Below are 21113 nucleotides of genomic sequence, written 5' to 3'. Positions count from 1 at the left end.
AAGTTCATAAGAGTAATAAGAGTACATGCTCCATTTCAAATATTTTATCACTTCTAAACATTTGCATTTTGCTTATATTAATATATTTCAATGCCAGTCATAAAAAGCAGATTTTTAATTCCGAGCAAAATATTTTTACTTTAAAAAAATATTGGTATTAATGTAGTATTTTTTATAATTCTTTTCAAGTACTGCATAATAGATGATCCATATTGTTTACATTTCTTATGCAACTTTGGGAAAATGGACAGTGGAAAAGAAGCCAGTGTTCACATTCAATTAGAAGGTCGACCATCTCTTTTAGAAATGGTGAGTTTTAAAAAGTAGTGACAGCATTTTTCTACCAATCCAATTATTTGGGTAAATGGAATAGCATGGAGACATGTGACAAAGAAGATATGAAAAAAACTCAAAAAACCAAACGACCCAAACTCAAGTAAAACTCTCCATTTATCACTTTAGCAGTCTAAATGAACTGAATGACATGGCTTTAACAATTGAATAGCAATTCATACTGTAAAAGAGACTTGGAAAAATGAATCCATTTGTTTTATATAAATATATAATTATATATATAGTAATTATATACAGTGAATAATTATATATAGTGTTTATATATATATATAGTAACTTATTCCCTATGACCCTTGAACAAACCAAAGAAAATAGCCACCTTTAAACTTGATAAACATTCTTTCCAAACACCTTTATATTACCCTTTTGAAATGTTATAATTTATTTACTAAAGAGTAAAATTAAATTAATAAAATGAAACTAAAACATCAAAATTCAAAAAGTAATAAAACAATAAAAAATAGACTAAAATTATGATATTTTCATTAAGAGAGAAGAGGGCTGTTGTTTAATCAGTCACAATATATGTATGTCTGATTGGATGGAAAACCAATTAATCCATTCTGTAAATTTTTGTTTTAGACACCATTATTGTTGTTGTTGTTATGTGATGTCAAGTCATCTGCAACTCATAGCGACCCTGTGTACAACAGCCATAAGCCCTGCTATATCTTGTGCCAATTTTATTGTCTTTGACACAGCTATCCCCATTACCTCAGTAAATGAATCAATCCATCTCATCAAGGGTCTTCCTCTCTTATGATGCTGTCCCTCCACACTCCCAAGCATGATGTCCCTCTCCAAGGACTGACCCCTCCTTGCAATATGTCCAAAATATGCCAGAGGAAGCTTCAGAATCCTTGCTTCCAAGAGCAGCCTGATCTCACCCTCAGTAGGACTAATCTGTTTGTTCTCTTAGCAGTTCATGATATATTTCTATACTTATCTCCAGCACCACAGCTCAAAGGCATCAATTCTCCTTCTATTATCCCTAGTCATTCTCCAGATTTCTGGTGCATAACAAATTAATTGCAAAGACTATGGCCTGGATCAGGTGCACCTTAGTCTCAAGAGTGACATTGTTGCTCTTCAGTACTTTGGCGAGGTCTCTGACAGCACTTTCCCAATGCAGTTCATCTTTTCATTTCCTGGCTGCTGGTACCAAGAGTGTTGATTGTGGAGCCCAGCAAACTAAAGCTTTTGAAAGGTTTAAAGATATGAACTTTACAATTCATTAAGCACATCTTGGAGTTATTTCTAAAAAAAGAAAGTGTCTTCCTTAGAATACACTTTAAGATACTTACTCCATACTTTGAGATACTTAACACTTTGAGATAAAACCGGCCTTGAATCCTAACTATGGAGTTCTGTTTTTTCATTAATATGAGTAATACCTATTTTCAGCAAGTTGCAGGTTAAATGAGATGATTTCAGTAAAACAGAAGTAGTATATGGCACATTAAAAACCAAGAGACATGATTTATTATGATATACTAAGTGGAATATTTGAGCTTACCTTGAAATTTTGGGGAAGACAGAAAAATAAGAAATAATTATAGTCCTAACAAGATGGATTTGAGGAAATATTTATAGAGAATTTCATTTGGGGATATAATTCAATATCCAGAAAATACACGCTTCAGTTTCTTCTTGTTGTTGTTCATGTGTGCTGTTGAGTCAGAACCAGCTCATGGCTGCTACTGCAGCAGGCAGTAAATCATGAGGGAGGAGATTGCCCAGCCCTCTTCCATGAGGACGGATTCAAACTACATGCTCTCAGGATTGCAGGGAAGCTTCTTACCACTAGGCCAGCTGAACTAGAGTCTATGAAATAACAGTTAAATAAAAAGTAAACATTTCAACAGAATGATGCCATATATGTTAATCCCAAAACCACATCTTTGTAATCAAAACAAACATGATGTTGCAATTAATTCCAACAGTGGTGACATAAATTGGGGAAGATACATTGTGGGAATCTCTAGGTAGCAAACAAGTAATTTATCTGTTAATATATGTATTTTTGAAATAGTAGATCAAGTGATAAAATGTAGGCCACAGTGATTCTTCCTCCTTTTATTCCCTAGGATGAGACATCAGCACTCAAGTTTGAAATAAGAGCAATGGCGTTTCCAGAGCCGCACCCAAAAGTTATTGAATTAAACAAGGATAAAAATGTTGCACATGTAAGATTTATTATACCTTTTATTATTATCATTAATTTTTATTGATATTTTAATGAAAATTTTTCCTTTGAATTTCCATCCATTCATTGTTGCACATTTTCCTCCCTGCCCACCCCTCCCCTCAGTTGGTTCTCCTCTTTGAAAAGTAAAAGGAAAAAAACCCAAAAAACTTTCATTATTATACAATTCCCCCCACCGAAGTCCACTCCCCCATGAAGCTCTCATTCTGGACTCTTGTTATGAAAATAATACCTAATCACATATATTCCTTTCAAACCGTTCTCTCCCTCATCTGTTTCAATGCAGTGTACATTATTTAAACCTTCTTTTCTTAGATTCCCCCTAACTCGATGTCAGTCCTGTTTTGTATAACAGTGACATTATGCAGTGTTTGTCCCTTTGTAACTGAGATATTTCACTCAGCATAATGTCCTCCAGGGTCATCATTCTTTTACAATGCAGCGTAGTATTCCATTGAGTGAATATACCATAGCTTCTCTATCTATTCGTTTGTTGATGGGCACTTGGGTTGTTTCCAACTCTGCTATTGTGAACAAAGCAGCAATGAACATGGGTGTGCATATATCTGCTTGGGTGGCAGTTATGGTATCTTTAGGGTATATTCCCAGTAGTGGAATTGCTGGGTCAAATGGTATTTCTATTTCCAACTTTTTGAGAAAGCACCATACTGCCTTCCATAGTGGTTGCACCATTTTACACTCCCACCAAAAGTGAATAAGGGTTCAAATTTCTCCACAACCTCACCATTACTTATTGTTTGCTGTTGTGTCAAACTTTGCTAATCTTACTGGGGTAAGATAATATCTCATAGTTTTTTGTTGTTTTTCTTTTTTTATTTGCATCTCTCCTAGAGCTTAGGAACATTTTCTCATGTGTTTGTTTGCCATCTGAGAAATTAGCCCATCTACCTATGGACAACTAAGTTTTTATAAGGAGATAAAATCAGTTAAGTGGAGAAACTACAGCCTTTTTAACAAATGGTGCTGGCAAAATTGGAAAGCTGAAAACTCAAGCAAGATCCACACCTCACTCTGTACACAAAAACCAACTCGAAGTGGATCAAAGACGTAGGACTAAAACCAAAGACAATAAATTTCATTAGAGAAAAGCTTGGAAGAATTTGAGAAGCCCTAATCCACAGCATTAATAGTCTTCCAAGCATCCTGAAAAATCTACAACCTGGAGAGGATAAAATAGGTGAATGGGACCTTCTAAGAATCAAATTCCTATGCACATCCAAAAACTTCTCCAACAGGGTCAAAAGGGAGGCCACAAACTGGGAAAAGTATTTGGTAATGATATGTCTGATAAGGGACTTATATCTAGAAGTTATAGAATACTGGAGCACCACAACAAGATAAACAACCCAATTGCAAAATGGGCACGGGCTTATTATAACTTTTACTTTTTTAAAAAATAATTTTAATGAACATTTACAGAGAATTTGGATTTCCATTCATTCATTGCTGCACTTTTCTACCCACCCAGCCTCTCCCCCCGCGGAGCTTATTATAACTTAAACTCACTCAATCCTCACTGCTGTCAAGTCAGAACCAACTCAGAGGTGACCCGCCAGGGATTTTTCCAAGGCTCTAAATCACACAAAAAGAGACTGCCCATCTTTCTCCCAATTTTCAAACCATCAGAGAAGCGCTGCCTCTGGGTTAACAGCACAACTCCCTATGGACTATGCCAGCAAAGCCCCGTTTTTAACAATATGTCTTTATTAGACCTTTTTTGCTCTTATTATACCTTTTTAGAAAATGAGGGGTTTTTTATTATTACATAATAGCAGCATTACTAAGGAAACAGCATTACGAAGAAGTTTGTAATTACCTCCTGTCGAGTACCTAAGTCACAAAAGTAGATTGTGGTCAGATACTGAGGGCCATGAATACTTTGCTGACTAGCATTTTCCCTGACTGGCAAAAGGGCCTCTCCTCAGAGAGGTGAATTTGGTAGCAGTGAAAACAGGATGGATTAGAGGAGAAACCGTTGGGAAAACTCAATTGTGTTCACAGTTTCTGCTAAAAAGCACCTACCCATGTTCTCTGTGGTTCTTTTAGAGACAATCAGAGAATAGCATAGTTGATTCTAAGTAATGCGGGGAAGTGTGCAGAGGCTTCAAAACAAAGATAATCAAGTCTCTCAATCAATACATGTGTTTTTTTGGTTTTGTTTGTTTTGCTTCATTCATGTAGGTTCTGCTGGAAGGGCTACATCATCAAAGACCCAAACGTCTCTTCACTGTAGTGATTATTTCAAGCAGCTTGCTACTCGGACTTATTTTACTTTTATTGATTTCCTATGTTATGTGGAAGGTAAGTCCTTACTAACTGCTGATACTGACCACTTAGAATGGCAATGTACAATTTCTCAAAGTCAGCTTGCAGTTTCAAGTTGCTTTATTTAAATGTTTGTATTTTTAATGTTAAATTTTAACAATCCCAAGAGAATATAAGGAAGTCTGGTGGTCTCATGGTAAGAATCTGCCCTGCAGTCCCCAAGGCACATGGTTTGAATTCACCAGATCATGGAAGATGAGAAGTTTCCTCCTAAGCAATTAAGTGCCTCTGAAAACCCACCAGAGGTTCAGCTATGAGTGGGTCCCAAGACGATGGTACACAACAAGAAGTGAATAGTATTTATCCCATATGTCTCCTAACTCGAATACCAAAATCTTTCTAGGAAAATATGCCTTCTTAATAGATTGTTTCTTTTCAACAGCTACATCAAGGTTCACTTAGCATAATGCTCTCCACTCCCTTCCATGTTAGGTAGTAATTTGCAAAATCATTGCTCCTGCGTGCTGCATAGTATTTTATTGTGTGGATGTACCATACTTTCTCAATCCATTCCATATGGCTAGGCATTTGGGTTGTTTCCATGTTCTTGCTATGGTGAATAATGCTACTGTGAACATTGCTGTACAATATTTAAAGCATTGCCTACTATACTGAATGCCAATTTTGGGAGGAAAAATGTGAGAGAGAGGGGAAAAGAGAAGGAGGTGGACATAATATTTAAAAGTACTGTAGTAACAACCAAAATGATTATTTATCCTAACATGTTTGCCAATTACAGCTGCTAATAATCTTCATAATAAGTATACCATGGAACATAGCTTAAGAAATATTGGTGTTAGCCATTTAGATGTTTGGTATGGGTATAATATAAGTATGCACTATTAACTATGAAATGCAATTTGCAGGCTGGCTTCTTTAAAAGACAATACAAAGCCATCTTGCAAGAAGAAAGCAGAAGAGACAGCTGGAGTTACGTGAACAGTAAAGACGATTAAAAATTCCTCTCAAATAGACTCAGGAAGAAATTTAAGCACGCTCACCAAAAAAAGAAAAAATGAATTTTGCCAAAACTCCAGTGCACTTCCAAATCTTATCATGCCATAATGCAGGTGAGAAATCCAAGCTGATTGCTCCTCGAGGGAAAATAACTATAAAAGAAAAATTAGCATATCCAAAGAACACCTTTCCAATCTTACATGGATACAAAAAAACACTAAAGCATTCAATTTACTTGAGATAAGTAAGCCCTAGAAGATGTCTTGAAAGTGTATCTGAATTGAGTAGTATTGGGAAAGTAAATAACTTGATTGGAGAAATCTTGGCCTTGCAATATTTTCTTTTCAAAGAAATCTTAATTATCATGTATGTGCTCGCCTTGATAAAATAAGCTCCACTGAATGAGTGAATCTTAAACATATCTTTAAGACCTCCTCAAAGTGTTCATCAGAAATTGCATAATAGATAAAGGAGAGGACCATTATTGACTTAAAGTGGAAATTACTTGTAAAGATGCTTGTGTGTAATGCATTTCCTGTGGGCTTTCATTCAAGAGCAATTTATTCACGTCTGCAAATAGTATGGATCCAATGAGCAAACCTCAGAGTGAACTTGTACAGTGGTTTGAGCTTAATGGATTTCTGGATAAATATTGTTTATACATCTGCAGATTTTTCTCTGTGTATGTACATATATTTTTAATAGAGTGTATGAGCCTATGTGGGTAGAAATATATTAGTGTTCATACAGCACAACTTTTGCAAGGGTTGATATTACTGTTGGGTGCTGTCGAGTCATTTTCGACTCATACTAACCCCATGCAGTGGAATCGAACAGCTACATAGGGTTTTCTTGACTGGGACCTTTACAGAAGCAGGTTTTCATATCTTTCTCCTGTCTACTCAGTAAATAAATAGATCATAGTCAAGTCTTTATTGGCTTATAAACAACGATAGTTAAAAATTCTCATTTGTATTCTTCAGCCGCAGAGTAGGGATGTTTGCACTTTAGCTAGTATTTGAAATAGAAATACACTGATGTATGGAATGAGATATGAAAACTGTACCTCACTAAGGGAATTTTTAAATCTCAAAAAGCTGTGCAAAAACTATTAGGAGCTAATATTTCCTACAGATTGTGTACTGTGAAAAAAATCTTTGCTGGAGTCAAATTAAGAAAAGTATAAATGGGAGTATGAAAGTTCCTCCATCCTCTTCAGATATGAGCAGTAAATACACATTCATCAGGTTGAGAAACTATTCTCTTTTTCATTGGATAGGGAAGCAAAATGAATAAATATACCTAAAACTCAAAAAATATTTAGTTTGTATACCATGAATACAAATAGAACATCAAAATGTCCATGAAATATGTGAAAGATGGCATATTTTTTAAAGTATTCTGTTGTTAATATTGTTATGTATTTTACTAGGTGATGAACTTCCTTCCTAGATTTAAATAATTTATCTTTAAATCTTCATTTGCAAATACATTCATTTTTTAAATATTTATTTCATGCACATAATTTCATCTGAATTGTATATATGTGTCTTTAAACGTGTTTTTTTTATTTACTTTTGTAACAGTATGAACTGACTCACAGACGAACCTCCATCATTGGGTTTCTGAAGCTATAAATTATATGGGAAGAGATTGTCCGTCTTTTTCTAATGCAGCAACTAGTGGATTCAAATCACTGGAGACTCGTGACACTGTGTAGTTCTGCTGTTAAAAAACAAACAAACAAAACACCAAAAACCACAAACCAAAATACCACAGGGGCATGGATTTTTCACAAACAGAAATTTATTCTTGTATGACTTAGGAGGCAGCAAGTGAAAAACGTTCTCTTTTGGCTCCATAGGAAGGTGCTTACTACCTTTCAACATCCTTGTGTGTGACCCAGAGAACTCCACATATCTTTGCATCTGTGTTCTGGGTCTAAGAGGTCATTAGCCCAGGAAACTGGATCTAAAGAGTACACTCTGCTCTTAACTCCTTATTCTTGGTGGTGCTGAAGCTTTCTGCTTACTTTCATATCTTGCAAGGATTATACAAGATATACCTTAAGAAAACTTTCCTTACGTCAGATCAGGGCTACACACTGAGCAAGGGTGTTGCAGTGACCCCTCTACCCTTATAACTGAACGGCTTATCACAGCATGGAGGATCATTATAGAACTGTCAGCACACTGAAAACCGTGGCCAGCAAAGTTGGCTGACATGTATTTTTATGGGGCACAATCCAGTACAAGGCATTCCTCCCACTGGCCTCCCAAAATTCATGTTCTTGTCACTTTTACCCCATCAAATCATCCCCCAAAATCTTGTCAACTCCAAGTCCAGCTTCCATCCTACAGCAGCAGTGTTCTTTATCTGTGAACCTGTGAAATCTAGAAAGCAAATTTCTCCTTCTAAATGACAGTGGTGGAACAGGTGCAAGGTAGACATTGCCATGACAGATGGGATAAAATAAGACATAACTGGCACTAAACAAGTAAAAAACTGAGCTATTTCTAGGGAGCTCTGGTGGCCTAATGGTGAGAAACTGCATTGCAATCCTGAGGGCATGTGGTTCAAAGCCATCAACTGCTCCGTGGGAAAAGGATGGGCAATCTCAGCTCTCAGGGTTTGAAAATATTCCTCTTTTGGCTCTGGATGGCCCATTCTCCTGTTGTTGTTCAGGACTGTTAAATCAGAACCCACTCACAACTGGCCCTCCAATCACACACGAGGAGATTGCCCACCGTGGAGAAGTTGGTGGATTCAAACCATGTGCCTTTGGGTTTGCAGCACAGCCCCTTGCCATAAGGACCACGAACTAAGCCACAAGAACTCTATTTTCCTAGCCCCTCTAAGTGGTGATTCCACCCCATCAGCCTTGGCAGGCCTCGTTATCCTACACCTTGGACATGGCAATCTCACACCCTCATCTTGGATAATGGATCCATCCCTTCTTACAGAAACCTGATGGTGTTACTAGGTGTCATCAAATCAAGAATGACTCAAAGCAACCCTATGAACAACAGACCTGAATCCTACTCTACTCTGCCCTCCTCATGATTTCTAATACACTTAAGGCCACTGCTGTAGTCACCAGGTCAGCCCATCTCCATCTCGTTGGGAGTCTTCCTCTCTTTTGCTGATCCTCTACCATTCCAAACGTGATATCCCTTTCCAAACATCATGCCCAAAATATGAGATGAAGCTTTGCCATCCCTGCCTCTAAATGGCACTCTGGCTGCATTTTTTCCCAAGCCAGATAGCTCTTCATTCTTCTGGTAGTCCAGGAATGTTCAGTCCATGTGATATCCAATTCAAAGGCATCAATGGACTGTCATTCTTCTTCACTGTTCAGCTCTCAGATGCACAGCAAATGATTAAAAAGTCCATGGCTTGAATCCAGTGCACCTTAGTCTTCAAATTGGCATCACTGGTGCTTGGTTCTCTTGCTCAGCGGGTTATTTTCTGTACCATCTCCTGCTGGTCTCTTGGTTCTGCTGCTGCCATTCCCCCCCCACCCTCTTAGCCATTTCTGGTAGTCCAGCTCTTCTCACTTCCTTCTGAACCCTTACCAGAATTGCTTTTGATATCTCTCATTCCACCAAGGTAGATAAATTGCAAAGGCTGGAAGAGTTTTAAGGTGCTCTTCAAGGCCTTTCACCATCAGGCTTCCTTAATGGCTTTTACTTTTAGGCCTTCTGGAGAATGAGGAAGGCACAGTGATTCGTGGAAGCCTCTGAGCATGAAACCCAGGACAGTATACAGAGATGTCTGTAACAGTGTAGATGCATAAACAGAATCAAAATTATATAATGTTTTAGAGATCATTTTTTTCCTTTTAAAGAAGAAAAGATTTGTCTTTATGCCTCTATCTCTAAAACAGAAGCCCTGGTGCATGGTGTGTTAGTTTGTACTGCTAATGGTAAGGTAAGCTATTCAACTATACCAGCCACTGTAGAGAAGACGATGGGCAGTCCTCTCCAATAGAGTTTACAGCGTGAGAAAGCTGATGGAGTGTTGTAATGATTCAGAACCATCTCAGCAGCACTAAGCTTATCATTTTAAGAAGCCCTGATGACTCAATAATTAAAGCACTCACTGATAACTGTAAGGTCAACAGTTTGAATCCACTAGCCACTCTGTTGAAGAAAGATGGGACAGTCGGCTTTTGTAAAGATTTATCGCCTCGGAACCCTTGTGGAGTCATTCTACGTTGCCCAACAGTGTCCTCTCTGAGTTGGATTTGCCTCAACAGCAACAGGATTATTATGAAAAACCAATTGGTTTTTTTTAGGAGAATGGAAATAATGATGAAAAATCCAATCCAAATTTAGAACTTTTGTCTCCGGGATTAACCCTGAGGACATTTACATTTGTTTCTTACCTCTTCAGAAATCATAGCTTCCAAGTATTATCAGGTGCACTGAAAATGTGCTATGGTTGTGCTATCACAGGCTTTTCAGGTGCAGAATGAACATAATTAATTTTAAATCATAATATACCTGAAGAAAGAAATACCTTGCATTGTCTGAAGTGAAATTTCTTAGAGACTGTTAGAATTAAAACTGAATTAAAAAAATCAAGTGAGTTTTCCATCTTTAAAAATAGTTTAAATATTGTAACCATGATCTAAATAGTAAAATAATAATAATAATAATGGATTATTGGTTTTTGGCATGTGGTTTCGGTATTGAAAATATACGGAAAGATGATTCTATTTCTGGTTAAATCATTAAGTAGCTGTGTGACCTTCAATTGCAACCTGATTGCAACCTATGTCAATAAAATTAGGGCACTCTTACATGATCACTCTAAGTCTGTAAGTAATTTTATGGGAGAATTAATGGACCCAAATATTGAGAAATAAAAGGATTTACATTGTTTAACTTTGGAATTATTTCTGTTAAATATGAACCAATCATGATAATTCTTGTTTTTAACTCCAATAAATATTTCACCAAACCCAGGATTTTATTTTGTTTTACATTTTTTAACTGTGATTTTAACAAAAGTTTATAGAAAGTTTGGGTTTTCATACATTCATTGTTACATTTTCCTCCCCCACTCAGTCTATTTGCAAGCAACCTCTTCTTCTAGATCATTGTCATATATTATCATATATATTATACCTAATCATATATCCACTTATTTCCCTCATCTGTTCCAATGTATTGTTCGTTATCTATCCACTCTTTTCCTATTCTCTTCCTATCCCACCCCAATGACAGTCCTATTTTATAACAATGGTGCTAAGCAGTATTTGTTCCTTTTTGATTGAGATATGTCACTCAGCATAATGTCTTCAAGCAAAGCCAGAATTTATTTTGATGAATTTCTTTCTCATTTTCATTTGTTCCAGCCCTTAAATTTCATTTTCACTAACATCAGTGATGGTATTACACTGCCTTTAAAAAAATAAAACAGATTTCTATTAGCATATGTGCTAGCATGACTATATCTTTTCATTTTAATATTCAATCTTCCACATTCTTTTATAAACAATTACAGGTTACTTTGAAGTCATTCATTTCTTCCATGTCTCCTCCGTAAAGACAAATAAGTCTTGGATGTAATCTGTAAAGAGCATTAGAATATTTGTTAGTTCACCAAGCTATCATTCTATTTTTCACATTGATATGTATACATAGATACAACTAAGAGAATGACACATAATATCAAGTATACATTGAATGATAAAATAAACATTCATTAATGCATTCGAGAGCAGCAATCCAAAAGAGAAGGGCCTGATAAAATGAGAACCACTGTATAGCATGCTTCACCAACTTCCTGATGCTTCCATTGCCTCTGCAACATATAATCATCCTGTACCTACTGACACTCTGCTTCCTTCTTGACAGCCGCTGACATAATGCATAGCAAGGTTTGCATGTTCTGAAACCTGCTTATGCCAGTTGTTCTTGTTATTAAGCTAAATAGTACACACACTATTTCTCACGCCACAAAGTTAAATGTGTTTGCTTGTTGTTGTTAAGTGCTATCAGTATTGACTGCATCTCACAGCACCCCTATAAACAAACAGATCTGAACCCTGCCCTATCGTGTGACATCCTCATCAACTCTGCCACTCTTGAGCTCATTGTTAAGGTCATTGTATCAATCGATTTTGTTCCGGGTCTTCCCCCTTCTTCACTGACCCTCTAGGAGACGTGAGATGAAGTTTCACATCCTTCGCTCTATGGAGCAAGCAAGTGAATAAAGAGAGCATTAGCTATTGTTTGCGTTAGGTGCCGTAAGGTTGGCTCTGAATCACAGTAACCTTATGCACAATAAGGTGACAGCCTCCCCAATCCTGTGCTGTGTTCACCATCTCTGCTGTGCTTTAGGACCATTGTTAAAATCACTGTGTATTAGCTATGAGTGAGATGAAACCAGGTAAAATCCTGATGGAGTGGGTGGATATTGTAATCATCTAGACAGAATTCAAGATCTTTATCTACTTTTAAAAATCTATAACTGAAATTGAAGACATGTGTGTGTGAATAAATTAAAGATTCCAGAAATTCACTTATAACCAAGTAAAAATCTAGGCTCTGCATAACAATTGGTTAGTAAAGTTAAGCTTTTTTGTTTATTCAAACTTAGTCATGTATATTTCAAAAGAGAAAGAAATGGTTTTCATTTATTCAAATTTATGCATGTATCTTTTTATACCTCCCTGATTTACTGCCTTTAGAATTATCACCCAGGTAGAAGTTAATTCCTTGGAAAAGAACATCATGCTTGGAAGGTCGAGGGTCAGCGTAAGACAGGAGGACCCTCAATGAGAGGGAGAGACAGTGGCTGCTGCAATGGGATCAAGTAAATCGGAGATGATAAGGTGGCAAAGGATAGGGGAGTTCAGATCTGCTGTTCATAGGGTTGCTAAGAGTCGTGTTCGACTCAATGGCACTTAACAACAGTAAAAACTGTTATTGATGGTGTGAGAAAAGGTACCTTCCCTTCCGACTGCATTTTGTGTTCATGCAGTGTTAGCCTAAAGTTGGCTTTTTTTGCCATTACCTTAGCCCTGTCTGCTCTCCAACTACCGTAACTGCAGACACATGGTGTCCCAAATCAGCAACAGCTGGGAGATAAATATAAGCGAGCACTCTCCACACTGAGGGGTGTGTGAAAACACAAACACAAGAGCAGCAGTGCGACTGTGTTTAGGTATCCTTTGGCATCAAGACCAACCCACTGCTCGCCAGTTTCTGCAAAAACACCAGCCTGCATTCCTGCAGTCACATGAGTCATTTCCCTGACGGGTCTGAGTCTCTGTAGGGCCTTCTAGCAAATCTTTTCACTGCACCCAAAAGGTCATAGAGGAATTGGGGAACTGAGCCATGGATGGAGTTGATAATAGCAAATGACATTATAGATTCATATAACTGGATGAAGACTTGTAAGTATGTTTGACCTGAGGCTTCTGATTAATAGTGTGCTGTTAATCTCAGCACACAGTATAATAAAAACAGTCTAAAAGTTGGTGAAATAAGTAAACTTACCTAACATGAATTTCTGATGCTACTTCCATTAAATCACCATCGACATTCCAAGGGAAACTGCTTTCTAGAGCAATTTCATAAGGTTCATTTTTCTCTTCTGGATTGTGTCCACTGATACTATGCTTTCGTTCCACTTTTACTTCTTCAACAGTGTAAGTTTCAACGAATGGAAAATTGAACTAAAAGAGTAAATGCAGATAATTACAGTAGCATTTGATTTATCCCTAAAGGCTAATTCAAATCAAGAGTGTTGTCTCTGTATTCTTGTAAAGTAAATATGACCATATGTATAGGCCTATTCTTCTACCTTTGAAACACTAATTATGACCAGCAGTCCTAAATTTTGCAAGAAAGAGCCTTATTTTGAAGCCTTCCTGGTTCATAGAGAGCTGAATGATAATCATGTCTTAGGACAAATAGTAAATATGTATGAGAAACTGCATTCAATAGTCATATTGTAGATCTTTTAACTAAAGTCTGAATCTTAATGTTCATATATATTCATGAAAAATATGGATATAATCCACTGACTAATAACCTGTCAGGTAGTTTAACTGAATAAAAGCAAACTGTAACAGAAGTCTCACAGTTGAAATTTAATAGGGAAGAATGCAGGTAGACTCAACCTTTTTTACATGAAATAGGTAGTGTATCTTTTCTTGAAATAAAATACAAAGTCAAATGCAATTTTCAACAGTTGCCTGATACATTCCCATGTTATGGATGGATACAAATTACAAGCTGATTGTGTTTGTTTACTGACACTGTAGAATGATAAGACCTTGCTTTCTCTCTCCTTTTTCCCCCACCCCCAGACACAAACTACAGTAAAAAACAAACAAAAGTGACAGAACCAAACTATGCATTTGTCAAATAATTAAGGAAGCACAGTCAACTAACACATCAGTGAAAGTGTATACAAAGTACGCATTTCTGGACCAGGCGGCTGCAGCGAGGGTGGGCGTGGTTATGAGCACCAGTGTGTGTGCCCTGGTGACAGGGGTGGTACTGGCCCAGACCATATTCACCTTGAAGAGGAAAACAGGACAGATGACCAAGATCATCAAGATGAAGAATGGATAACCAAAAAATAACTAATCAAGTCTGTTGTTTTTGTGAAATGATGCCAGAATTCCAGACAAGTTTCTTTTTCGCATCAAAAATCCTATTAGACCCAGGTGAAAAATAATGTATTTGAACTTTTTAAATAAACCAATATAAAATAAATAAATAGAAAATCCTACAACAGTAGAAGAAATTATTTCTGATCTTATCAAAGGAGGAGTTGCCAAACTTCAGATAATAACAGATTTTGATATGACACTAAGTAGTACAAAGAGATGTCCAACATGTCATAATGTCTTTGACAACTGGAAACTGGTTACAGATGAATGTCAGAAAAAGCTATTGCAACTGAAGGAAAAATGCTATTGAAGTTGATCCTGTTGTTGTAGAGAAGTACCTATATATGGTGTAATGATATATTTAGCATCATGGTTTACTTGTTGAACAAGCTTTACCAAAAGCAAAACTTAAAGAAATTTTGAGATGATCCAGCATTATGTTCAAAGATGGATATAAAAATTTCTTTTAATAAGCTCCAAAAATACAGTGTCCCTGTGTCCATATTTTTGGCTAGTATTGGTAATGTCCTAGAGGAGGTTATTCAGCAAGCTGGTTATCATCCAAATGCCCAAGTTGTTTCCAATTTTATGGATTTTTATGAAAATGGAGTGCTTAAAGTGTTTAACAGAGATTTCATTTGTGTATTTAACAAACTTGAGGATGCCTTGAAGAACACAGACTATTTCAATCAACTAAAAGATAACAGCAATCTAATACTGGTGGGAGATTCCCAAGGAGACTTAAGAATGGAGATGGAGTAGCCAATGTTGAAAATATTCTAAAAATTGGATATAAATGATAGAATGGATGAGATTTCGGGAGAGTGTGGACTCATGATATAGTTTTAGAAAATCATTGGAGGTAGCAAACTCTATCTTTCAGAAGTCTCTCAATAGAAACATTTACCCAGGAGACTTCTCCACTATGGGAACAGCTGATGGAAAATCTGCCTACTTGTTCACCTTGTTTAGAAAGACTCATATTTATAGTATATTTTGTGCTTAAAGTTTTCCTTTGCAAAAGGTATTTTAAGACCTGTTGAATCTATCAATTGGAAACGCCTTTTTCTCCACATTCCCCTCCATATTTTTTAACAGTTTGGTGTTGTGTTTTTTTTTAAATCTTAAAGCCAAAATTAGTTCCTTACTTTTCCAAAGTGGAACTGTACTTTAATTTTATCATGCATTTTTTTCAGAAGTCTCTTTATAATGGGAAAGTTTGTGGAGACTTTATAAAAGTTTCTTGAAATGATCAAATTATGTGAATAATTTCAATTAATTTTCTGATAGTATCACCATCGTCTAAAATAGTTTTGAAGAAGATCATTATTGACCAGTTGTTGTTGTTGTTATGTGCCATCAAGTCGCCTGCGACTCATAGCGACCCTATGTAGAACAGCCCTGAACTCTGCTCTGTCCTGTGCCAATACACCCATCCCAATTATCCCAGTCACTGAATCAATCCACCTCATAGAGGGCCTTCCTCTCCTGTGCTGTCCCTCCACCCTCCCAAGCATGATGTCCCTCTCTAAGGACCAATCCCTCCTCACAACATGTCCAAAGTATGTTAGATGGAGCCTCAGAATCCTTGCCTCCAAGGAGCCACCCGGTTTAACCCTTTCCAGGACAAATCTGTTTGTTTTCCTAGCAGTCCATGGTATTCTCAATACTCTTCTCCAGCACCACAGCTCAAAGGCATCAATTCTCCTTCTTCTATCCTCCTTGGTCATTGTCCAACTCTCTGATGCATAACAGGTGATTGCGAAGACCGTGGCCTGTATCAGACGCACCTTAGTGTCCAAAGAGACACCACTGCTCTTCAGCACTTTGGAGAGGTCCCTAACAGCAGACTTTCCCATTGCAATGTGCCTTTTAATTTCCTGGCTGCTGGTGCCAAGACTGTTGACTATGGAGCCAAGCAAACTAAAGCTGTGTACAATCTCAATCTCTTCACCATCCATCCTGATGCTGCCAATTGGTCCAGTGGTGAGAATCTTTGTCTTCTTGACATTAAGCCTCAGTCCATATTGTAGGCTGCAGTCCTTGACACTCTGCAGCAAGTGCTTCTGGTCCTGCCCAGTTTCAGCAAGCAGGGTTGGGTCATCCGCATAACCCAGATTATTGATAAAGCGTCCACCAATCTTGACCCCACATTTCTCCTCATAGAGCCCAGCCTCCCGGATAATCTGTTCTGCATATAGGTTGAAAAGGTAGGGAGATAGGATGCATCCCTGGCGTACGCCCTTCCCAATTTTGAAACATTCAGTGTTTCCGTGCTCTGTTCTGACGACTGCCTCCTGGTCCAAGTATAAGTTTCACATTAGAACGATCAAGTGTTCTGGGAGTCCCATTCTTCTCAGAGTCAGCCATAGTATGTTATGATCTACACAGTCAAATGCCTTTGCATAGTCAATGAAACACAGATAGACATTCCTCTGGTATTCCCTGCTTTCAGCCAAGATCCATCTAACATCAGCTACAATATTTCTAGTACCACGACCCCTTCTAAACCCAGCCTGGACTTCTGGTAGTTCTCTGTTGATGTGCTGTTCCAGTCGTTTTTGGATAATCTTCAGTAAAATCTTGCTTGCATGTGAAATCAGTGAGATTGTTCTGTAGTTTCCACATTCTGTTGGGTCACCTTTCTTTGGGATAGGAACAAATATCGATCTCTTACAGTCAGTTGGCCAAGTGGTCATTCTCCAGATTTCTTGGCACAATTTGGTGAGCACGTCCATGGCAGCATCTGTTAACTGAAATATGTCAATTGGTATACCATCTATTCCTGGAGCCTTATTTTTTGCCATTTCCTTCAAAGCAGCCTGAACTTCTTCTTTCATCACCATAGGCTCTTGCTCATATGTTGTTTCATGAAATTCTTCTGAGTCTGCCAATTCCTTTCAGTAAAGTGATTCAGTATATCCTTTCCATCTTCTTTTAATACTTCCTGGATCATTTAACATTCTGCCGAAAGCATCCTTGATTATAGCAACTCGAGGTTTGAATTTGTTCTTCAGTTCCTTGAGCTTAAGATATGCTGAGCGAGTTTGGCCCTTTTGATTTTCTGACTCCAACTCCTTGCACATTTCATTGTAATATTTTGCTTTGTCATCCCGTGCTGCCTTTTGAAATCTTCTATTCAACTCTTTAGTATCTTGAATTCTTCCCTGTGCTTTGGCGTCTCTGCGCGCCAGTGCAATTTTCAGAGTCTCTTCTGACATCCATTTTGGTCTTTTCTTCCTCTTCTGTCTTTGCAATGACCATTTGCACTCTTCCTGGATGATACCCTTGATATCCTCCCACAACTCATCTGGCCTTCGCTCATTAGTATTCAAAGCCTCATGTGCAATGAAAAAACTGTTGTCCACATGTCACACATTATTGCAGAATGTTCTATGCCAAAACACTGGTCATACACATGCAGTGGAATTTTTTTAAGTACTCACTTCTTTTTTATTTTTTCAGATCAAGGCTTGGAGTTTACTTTTAGTTAAGAATATTATCTATTATTTTCTACATGTAGTTCTTACTTTTACCCATTTTCCACCTCTACGTCTTATGGAAGTACGAAATTTTAAAAGCTAAAAAAAATATTAAAACTAATGTAGAAAACTAGTATTTGTCCCAGTGCTCTTACTTTACAAATATGAAAACTCAAGGTCCAGCAGATTCTATAGTTTATACTCTTTCATTTGGATCCATTAGCACTATATGAGAGGGAGATGAGACAGTCTGCTCTCATTATGATTTACAGCCTCATAAATCTGAAGGAGGACGGACATACATAAGTTAGAGATGACTCAAAGGCAGGAGCTTACTATACTGAATTGCATGGTGTTCTACCGTGATTACACAGTGGCACAGCAAACACAAGAACTGTTCCTGAACTTCACAAGCACAGCTCTTCCTATTAGAATAGGAGTACACAAACTGTACTTCAGCTGGAGGAGCAACGTTCTGATTGAGGGATAGAGTTCTAGGAGATGAAGCCACTTTCCAGGAGGCCGGTTTATGTCTCTGAAAATACATACGTGGTCACTACAGTAGACCTCCCTGCTCAAGTGCCAAGCCTTGGTATATCCTCAGATAGTGTGCTTGGTAACACTTTCTAAATAATAATTCACCTTTTTTCTCTTGGCTTGGCTCTTAAATTTTAGTATCTAACCAGCTATGGACTGGTTCCTACTTAGCTATGAGAGAGAGAATCATATTTCTAGTTTGATTGTAAATCCGGCTAAAGGAAGCAGTACATTATATTTAAAATTCAATAAGCATTTCAGAGTACATTTTATAAAAATGAAAATACATTATTTTACATGCTACTTAAAAGATACCTGTGTGAGATATCTATCTATCTATCTATCTATCTATCTATCTATCTATCTATCTATCATCTATCTATCATCTATCTATCTATCTATCTATCTATCTATCCATCTAAACCTTAAAAAGTGACTAGGAGGTAGGGCTTGGTAAAGGAATGGGGTAAGGTCCAGTGTGAAAAACACTATATGTGAACTCTGTATGAAAACCAGTATGAAATAAAATTTTAAAAATTAGACACCATCCATGGCAGGGGTGGGGAACTGACTAGGCTTGATGGCTTCTATGTTGCCAAATTCCTCTTACTTGTTTGTTATAGACACACACACACACACACACACACACACGCACTACACCAACTGTATGAAATTCTTTCTTTTTTAATTTTTTTGTATGAAATTCTTACGCTATTTCATTTTTAGAGGAGCCTGTGAACCGATGTTTACTCAGAATACTGTAAGATTCTTTGCTATAATCTATTTTTACTTAATTTTGGGGTAATTTTTTTAATCTTAAAACTATCACTTGTCAGGTACCTATTTCACAAGACAAGGCTCCATTGGTCCACACATGTTTATTAACTGTGAAGCCACAGACTTTGCTAGATGGGATGTGAGAGAGTCAACAGTTCAGTATTTGTGTTTGAGCATGGTGAAAGGCCTGCTGCATGGCTGAGCTGAGCCATAAAAACAAAACAACAACAAAAATCCCCCAAACAAACAAACAAAAAACAGTTAAAAGGCCAGAAGAGAAGAAAAGGAAACCTCATTTGCCCAAGAAGAGATGCAGGGGAGAATGTGCCTTGGTTCAAAACCTCCAACATATTATTCATGAACAACCCAGGGAATCCAGTGGCAGGTGGCAAGACTGAGGCTGAGAAGTGGGCAGGGGCAAGGCCGTGAGAGCCACTATTCCATGCTGAACAGTTCAGAGTTGATCTGGAGACAATGGGGAGTCAGTGAAGTGTTAAGACACAGGTGAGAGTTTCTGAAAAGTCTTTCTAGAAACGTGTGAGAACCAAGATCAAAGAGAAGAAAAGTTAGAAGAGGATTTTTTTTCTTCTTCATTTTCTTAAGAAAAATAGGGAATATAGCTAATTGTCATCATTTAATTTTCTAAGTACATCAATTGGCCACTTAGTAAATGCTGAATAAATTATGTGGTAGACAGAACAGATCACAAAGATCAGCGGGACTAAGAAAATCTGAAGTTCTAAAGAAGAAAATAAAGAGAATCTTGTAATGCCTAAGAGTCAGTGTCATGTCATTTGCTGGGTTTATTCTTGGTCTTCTCCCATTTGTTCTTTCTAAATTGTATCCAAGACCAATTGACTAACTTGAAGATTATGCAAAACCATAAGGATTTAGAACTGTACCTACACACTTCAAGAGTCACAATTTCAAAACTTCACATATGCCAAGAGGTTTCTTGGTTTTGTTAGGTACCTTCAAGTCAAATATGGCTCATAGCAACCCTATAAACAGTCGACTTTAACCCTTCCCTATCCTGTACCTATAATTTCAGATACACTGGAACCCATTACTGAAGTCGCTGTGTTGATTTCATCTTGTTAGAAGTCTTCACTCCTTCACTGACCTTCCATCTTTCCAAGCACAATGTCTCTTTCCAAGGAATTGACTACCCTCACTACATGTCAAAATATGAGAGATAAAGCTTTGCCATCTTTGCCTCCAAGGAGTATTCTGGCTTCCATTTTCCCAAATATATCTGTTTGTCTTTTGGCAGTCCATAGGATTTTCAAAACTTTTTTCCATCAGCACAACTCAAAGGCATCAATTCTTCCAGCATCTTTATTTGTTGTCCAGCTCTCTGATGCTGGACTGTCTAAAGGGGCCATTGTTGATGATGCAGATGATACAATCTTGCTTGCTGAAAGTGAGGATATGAAATGCCAGCTGCAGAAGATCAAGGACTTCAGTATGGATTGCATATAAACATAAAAATAGCAAATGCTCTCATCACAGAACCAAAAATCAACATTCTGATAGAGAAAGCTGTCAATAATTTCATCTTGCCTATATTCACAATCAACACCCTTGGTACCAGCAGTCAGGAAATTAGGAGACATATTGCATTAGATAAGTCTGCTATGAGGGAACTCTTCAGAATACTGAAGAGCAATGATGTCTATTTGAAGACTAATGTGTGCCTGATTCAAGCCATGGTCTTCTGAAGTACCTGCTATATATCATAGAGCTGGAAAATGAATAAGGATGCCAGGTTTCTTAGTATTTAGGCTAAAACATCTTTTAAAAATAAAGCTATTGGCAA

The 21113-nt window shown here is 37.4% G+C and overlaps 2 protein-coding genes and 1 pseudogene across 2 annotated transcripts in view; 2 read left to right on the top strand and 1 right to left on the bottom strand.

Annotated features, from left to right (window-relative positions):
- The window catches only part of ITGA4 (integrin, alpha 4 (antigen CD49D, alpha 4 subunit of VLA-4 receptor)), a 106480-nt gene extending 100618 nt beyond the window's left edge, over positions 1 to 5862 (top strand). The window contains exons 25-28 of the mRNA XM_006878951.1: positions 190 to 309; positions 2442 to 2540; positions 4763 to 4882; positions 5773 to 5862. Coding sequence (XP_006879013.1) covers positions 190 to 309; positions 2442 to 2540; positions 4763 to 4882; positions 5773 to 5862 — 429 coding nt within the window. The remainder of the gene's footprint in view (positions 1 to 189; positions 310 to 2441; positions 2541 to 4762; positions 4883 to 5772) is intronic.
- A 31-nt stretch (positions 5863 to 5893) lies between these two features.
- The window catches only part of CERKL (ceramide kinase-like), a 166531-nt gene continuing 151311 nt past the window's right edge, over positions 5894 to 21113 (bottom strand). Inside the window, exons 12-14 of the mRNA XM_006878950.1 lie at positions 13375 to 13553; positions 11373 to 11440; positions 5894 to 6015 (exon numbers count right to left, since the gene is read on the bottom strand). Coding sequence (XP_006879012.1) covers positions 5894 to 6015; positions 11373 to 11440; positions 13375 to 13553 — 369 coding nt within the window. The remainder of the gene's footprint in view (positions 6016 to 11372; positions 11441 to 13374; positions 13554 to 21113) is intronic.
- LOC102864623 lies at positions 13698 to 15341 on the top strand (annotated as a pseudogene).

The sequence above is a fragment of the Elephantulus edwardii genome, unplaced genomic scaffold, assembly GCF_000299155.1.
Source record: "Elephantulus edwardii isolate Elephantulus edwardi_28Jun2011 unplaced genomic scaffold, EleEdw1.0 scaffold00001, whole genome shotgun sequence".
In the NCBI taxonomy this organism is placed as follows: Eukaryota; Metazoa; Chordata; class Mammalia; order Macroscelidea; family Macroscelididae; genus Elephantulus; species Elephantulus edwardii.
This window is presented reverse-complemented; position numbering and strand designations above follow the sequence as displayed.